Here is a 6000-nt window from a genome sequence, read left to right as displayed (position 1 = left end):
GCTGATAAATGTCGTCATCTGCACAAAAATCAGTGAGGTGAGGGATCGTGTTGATTGTCCATGTGAACCCTTGCTTCACGTTCCGCTAGCTAAGGGCTACTCGGTGTTTGTGTTCCATCCCAGAATGCAACACAAACCTGGAAACGGATGAGCATTTGGCTCAGACCAGCAGGTCATTGTATCAAATCACTTTCATACTGTAACAAGCCGCTCACGACACCTGTTTGGTCTCAGTTTGGTTCTTTTGTTCCACATACTGGTGAGATTAAAACAAAAAGTACCAAGATGGAAAAGGCAAGGTATGATTCAAACAGAGTAAAGACAGTAAATACAAAAACGCCTTGAGTTAAAGCTACGTTTGTGCCTAGAGAGCAGTTAGCCAGGGTGGCCATCTTGAATTGGCTTGGCTCCAACTGGTAACATTGACATTTCACATAAACTTGCTGCTCATCATGTAGACATCATAGTTTAGGATGTGAATGACTCTCAGCTGCTGCAACACAAAACGTTAGCTTCACATCTGTTTTTAACTACATTTGATTAATGGCCTGTATTTATATTGCACTTTCTTGAGTCCTTAAACCCCCCAAGGCACTTTATTACAACAATATTTGCTGCCTTCTTTAGGGATGTGCTTCAACAGCTTGAATGTTTTTTCTCTCCACCTGTGCAGGTGGAGCAGTGGTGATTTGGTGATACATTAACAGTTTAAGCTCACATGCATCAGTCACTTTTTTTCTAACATTGGTAAACAGGCTATTTTGGCTCCAGAGGTTACCGTTGTGGTTGTCGGTGTGTTCGGGACTTCACTGTTAGATTTTAAGAGCTTCTTCTGGAGAAACGAGGGGCAGAAGGTGGAGATGTAAGCGTCTTTAAACCCTGAGTTGCAGAAGCAGTAAACGATCGGGTCCAGAAGACAGTCGGTGTAGGACAAAACCATGAGGCCATCATAGACCTGCACGGCAACAAGTTCAGTCTCCTCCCAGTTGTTCAGCCGAACGACCAGCAGAGCTGCTCTGGCTATGGTGCTGGGGAGGAAGCAGCTGGAGAAGACGATGACCACGGACATGACGGCAAACATGGCCCTCCTCAATTTGGCCTTCTCTCCAACTGTCTTCCTCTTCAGTCGCTTCACGATGCGACACGTGCAGTAGACAAGAATGAAGAAGGGGAAGATGATCTGTGAGAAGTAGATGATCTAAAAAAAAACAAGCTTTTTTTTAGTGATGGATATCTCGTATTAATGAAGCTCTTGCTGCAGTTTGAGCTGCCTGACTGTCTGTGGGGGTTAAGCTCTACTTGAGCTGCTAGTTGGAATTTGAGATTAAAAGATGGATTCCCTAAAATACAAAGAGGAAAATGGTTAATGAAGAACCATTTTTTATAGATGTGGGACACGTGTTTAACCAATATGCTTGCAGTGAGTCGAACTCTGGGGAAATAAAGTTCTGGTGCACCAGTTACAGGAACTGGAACTTCAGACAACAGGATTTGGACTCTTATTTCCTGATATCTGGACATCTCTCCTCTGATTGGCTAACAGCAACACAACTCTTCCACTGATTCTGTTTGCTCTGCAACGCTGATGTTTTATCTCCACAAATAACTCAAGCCTGGAGGAGTTCTGCTGTGTGGTGGTGTAGCCAATTGTGGAGGTTCCTCCAGCCATTTCTCAGTGTTAGTATTACATATTTTTTCCACATGCTGGAAAAAATATGAGTTCACCAGATTTTGTTAGGAGGTATTAGTTTAACTTTTTTGTGGTAGTTATACTTAGTTGACTTAGATTCCTAGGTTTATTTACTGTTTGTCTTAGTGTTTCCCCGGTCTCTCCCCTCCTCGTTGTCTGTAGGCTAGCCTTTGTGTATAAATTCCCCTGTGTGTCTCAGCTTTGGAACCAGTCTTGTTTGTTACTTTTAGTTAAGGTTATTTTCGTGGCCATTTTTTCCTTTGGACCCGTTTTGCCTTGATTTTTGTTAATTATGTATGGAAATAAATTGAGAATATATTCTTTTATACCATTGTCCTGGAGTTTTACTGCTCGGTCCCTGACACTAATGATAATGGTTAGCTTCTACTAGCTGAGATGTTCTCTGCTGTTTCCAGCCTTTCCCATCGTGAGCCAAGTGAGTCCATGAATATTAAGTCACAGTGTGACGTAGATCTGTCAGGATTTTCTAATCCCAGAGTTTCACCGTCTGTTTTCTATCAGCCTACATGAAAAACTCAGAGTGACCGATTAAAAGTAATCATTAAAAATGTTCTTCAGTGAACCTTATCTTGAAAGCATTAACATTGGTTTAATGGATTATTTAGGAAGATAAAAGAATCTTGTAAAATTGGTTATTTTTGGTGTTTTGCACCCCCTGTGGTTTCAAGCCCCGCCCACAACGTGTAAACTAACTTGCCTGAATTAAAACTAAAACAGCAACGTGTATATATATTTATTTTTGCGTGTTGATCTTGTACACTTTTGAGTTTTACTCAAAAACATCAGTTCAGTCCCTGTGATCCACTCGCTGTGTACCTCCTCTCTCCCTCCTCTCCTGTGGGTTGGAATTCGCACCTTCGCGCACCGGTGTTACGTCATCAAAATTCTGCCTGGTTCGGTAGCCGGACTCGGTTCCCTGTTTGAAATGTGTTTCTCCAACCGCTCCACACGGCAGCATCAAAATAATGTTTACCACTCATAAAGAGCGGATTCTCAGCGTTTTGCGCACACGAGCGAAATGTGAACTGGCGTTGTGTATGTGTGTGTATATATATATGTATATGTGTATATATATGTGCGTGTATGCATGGTGGCGCAGTGGTTAGCACTGTTGCCTCGCAACACGAAGGTCGCGGGTTCGAAACTCGGCTGCAGCCTTTCTGCGTGGAGTTGCATGTTCTCCCCATGCATGCGTGGGTTTCCTCCGGGTACTCCGGTTTCCCCCACAGATCACAACATGCCCTATAGGTTAAAAAAAAATTGTAAGTCGCTTTGGGTAAAAGCGTCTGCTAAGCACATAAACATATATATATAAACATATATATGTGTGTGTGTATATATATATATATATGTGTATATACATGTATATATATGTATATATATATATATATATATATATATATATATATATATATGTGTATATATATATGTATATATTTGTATGTATGTATATATGTATGTATATATATACATATACATATATATATGTATATATATGTATATAAATGTATATATATATATATATGTATATATATATATGTATATGTATGTATGTATATATGTATATGTATATATATATATGTATGTGTGTGTGTGTGTGTGTGTGTGTAACGGTGTAAATAGTAAATGTTATTTTGTTGTTAAATTCCTGTTAAATGTGGGACTGCAACTGTAAGTCCTGTTTTCTTTTGGAAGTTTTATTTTTAGGTGCTCTTATTGTGAAAATCCACAGCAGAAGTTGGGTTGTATTTAGTGCCATATGGTTTGGAGCAATCGGTCAGTAGCAACGGAGCTTTTGCTGTGTCTGGGTGGAGAACTGTTTGCTGGAAACTTATGGTTGTGTGTGTTCCATGTTGTTCCAGAATAAATCACACAAGAGGTCTACCTGAGTCCAGAGGTCATTAGTTCCGCAGCCACAGAGAGAAGAGCAGGGTAGGACACACACACACACACACACACACACATATATATGTGTGTGTATATATATATATATATATATATATATATATATATATATATATATATATATATATATATATGTATGTATGTATGTATGTATGTATACTGTGTATCGATAAATTATTACTTCATCAAACATTACAAAAGACAGTCATTCTTTTGACTCAGACCTCAAGGACCAGACACACCTCCTCTATGGAGGACATTGATTCTGTTCCCATACAGATAAAAAAAATCTCTCCACATCAAAGGTAAAGGTGTTCTAGCATAGTTAAAAACCAGGAAGGTACCTCTCTGAAGGTGTCTGTCACATCATGATAAAACGTCTCCACTTTACGCCCGTGGCTGTTGCAGCACTCGAAGGTTTCCACCATGGTGGGGATGGTGAGGGGCAGCAAGAGGAGCCATATGAACAAGGAAATCTGTGGAGATTTCTCAAAAGTCTTGAAGCAGTTTTTCCTCCCGAGATGCACCACGCTGAAGTAGCGATCGAGGGACAGGGTGATGAGGAAGGCGATGCTGGCACCTCGGTTGAGAAACAGCATGAAGAGCATTGTCTTACAAACCACACGGTTGTCGCTATGCCTCAAGCTGTGTTGATAGTGGTAGATCTCGACTGGAAGGCAAACCACCAGCAGAAAATCAGCAACCACGATGTTGAACAGGAAGATGCTGTTGTTCTTCCAGAACTTGAATCTAAAGAAGTCGTTTACAGAAGAGGAGTGAAAAGGACAAAATGAGTGCAGACGTTTCATCATATCTGCTCACCCCCAAAGCATCACTTCATTTAAACTTACAGCATTTAAATGTTAGCCAATTTTCTTCTCATTTAGATCAGTTTTGGTAATTTTTAATGCAAATTAGAAGTAGAAATGGATGGCGTCAGAGAAAATCTTTACCTCACTATAAATATGAGTTTGGCTTTGGCTCAGGTTTTAAATCCTGCCTTTTGACTTTTATTTTTGAGTTTTTAAAGATAAAAATTGTGTTTTCATTTGAACATTTTTGAGGAATTCTCAAATATAACTCAGTTAAAGACCATGGTTAATTTTTTACTTTATTTAAACATGAAAATTTCCTCTCATGGTTTATTGTAACAGTTCGAAAAAGCAGAAATGTTTAAATTAAAACCATCTCAGAAGCATTTCACATTACGCTTGACTCCTTCAGGAGTTTAAATAACAGGAAATTCCCACAAAATTCCCAACTCTTCACCTTAGTTTTTCATCTCTTGACACCTCACCTGATTTATCATTTAAATCTCAATTTTTGTGGAACCATAGCGTTCCTTAGTACCTGAAGATGAAGACGTAGAGGACCGATAAGTTGAGAGGTAGACCCAGTATGAACTCCCCAGCCATCAGCCAGGACAGGGCTTGGTACGTGATGTTATTGGGTGTTTTACAGTTGTCCACTGATGAGTTGACAGATGAAGACATGTCCTTTTTTGTCAAGCTGAACTTTTCGTCCCGTTGTTTTGCGTTTTGGCTCCTCAAGAAAAGCTTTCTGTCCTCGTTCTTATCCGACAAATTCAAAGGTTCCCTTCAGAGATCCCTCAAGAGCTCCACTGAGCCGTTTGCATCCATGCCAAAAGATACACAGGAAATATGTAAATATTGCATTCAGAGACAGGAAAAACCAACAGAGTGGATGAGAAAGCACCCAAAGAGGATCGAGTCTGCAAATGATCCATCAGAGAGGAAGAACTGGCTCTTATCTGGAGGTGTGGTCTAAACGAGCTCAGCTCACTGAGAAGCTTCTTTTCTGGTTAGCAGCTCCTAAATGAGACAAAAGGAACACATCTTGCTTGTAAAAATGAAAACATGACTAAGCTTTTTCCATATTATTCCAAATATAAACCACCCGTCTCTTTTACCACGAAGAAGTCCTGGCATCGATCACAATCACTACTATAAGGTGCAATTGTCCATTAATCCAAGTGGAAAAATGTGAAGCACCTGTGGGAGGATTGAGCTGACATCTGATTAAATGAATGAAGACTCTATGACTCAGTTGTGAGATAAAAACTTGCACCTGTACAGGAATGTTGCAGCTCTTTTGCAGTTTCAACCAAAAGTCTAAATTCAGTCTGATTCCATCTGAACCTTTTCTAGTTTTTTCATAATTTCGTCTCCACCTACTCACCAAAAACTGGTGCATGCTGAGCTGAAGTCTTTGTGAAACTAGGCTGTACTCCGTTTGTTCTGGCTGGTTTTTGATGTACTTCCACTAAAAAGCATTGATCAAAGTGATGAGGCTCCTCAACAACATCTGAAGAACTTTTCCTGAAACCTGTTCACTGTGCTGGTGCCAACACCGAGGACGAAGGT

At 40.0% G+C, this 6000-nt stretch overlaps 1 protein-coding gene across 1 annotated transcript; it reads right to left on the bottom strand.

Annotated features, from left to right (window-relative positions):
- Window positions 1–248: 248 nt before the first annotated feature.
- On the bottom strand, window positions 249–5109 carry LOC107377845 (hydroxycarboxylic acid receptor 2). Its single transcript, XM_015947745.3, has 3 exons — window positions 4967–5109; window positions 3961–4366; window positions 249–1198 (listed from the first exon to the last, which is right to left on the bottom strand). The coding sequence occupies exons 1-3, from the start codon at window positions 5107–5109 to the stop codon at window positions 728–730; spliced, it is 1020 nt and encodes a 339-aa protein (XP_015803231.3). The 3' UTR covers window positions 249–727.
- Between the last annotated feature and the right edge of the window lie 891 nt (window positions 5110–6000).

The sequence above is a fragment of the Nothobranchius furzeri genome, chromosome 2 (genome assembly GCF_043380555.1).
Source record: "Nothobranchius furzeri strain GRZ-AD chromosome 2, NfurGRZ-RIMD1, whole genome shotgun sequence".
NCBI lineage: Eukaryota > Metazoa > Chordata > Actinopteri > Cyprinodontiformes > Nothobranchiidae > Nothobranchius > Nothobranchius furzeri.
The sequence above is the reverse complement of the archived record's forward strand: the minus strand, read 5'-3'. Positions and strand labels throughout refer to the sequence as shown.

Coding starts and splice junctions, on each gene's coding strand:
- LOC107377845 (XM_015947745.3), bottom strand. CDS start 5,109: ATGTCTTCATCTGTCAACTCATCAGTGGACAACTGTAAAACACCCAAT. Junction 4,367..4,966: donor CTCTACGTCTTCATCTTCAG/GTACTAAGGAAC, acceptor CGACTTCTTTAG/ATTCAAGTTCTGGAAGAACA. Junction 1,199..3,960: donor TGACAGACACCTTCAGAGAG/GTACCTTCCTGG, acceptor GTTTTTTTTTAG/ATCATCTACTTCTCACAGAT.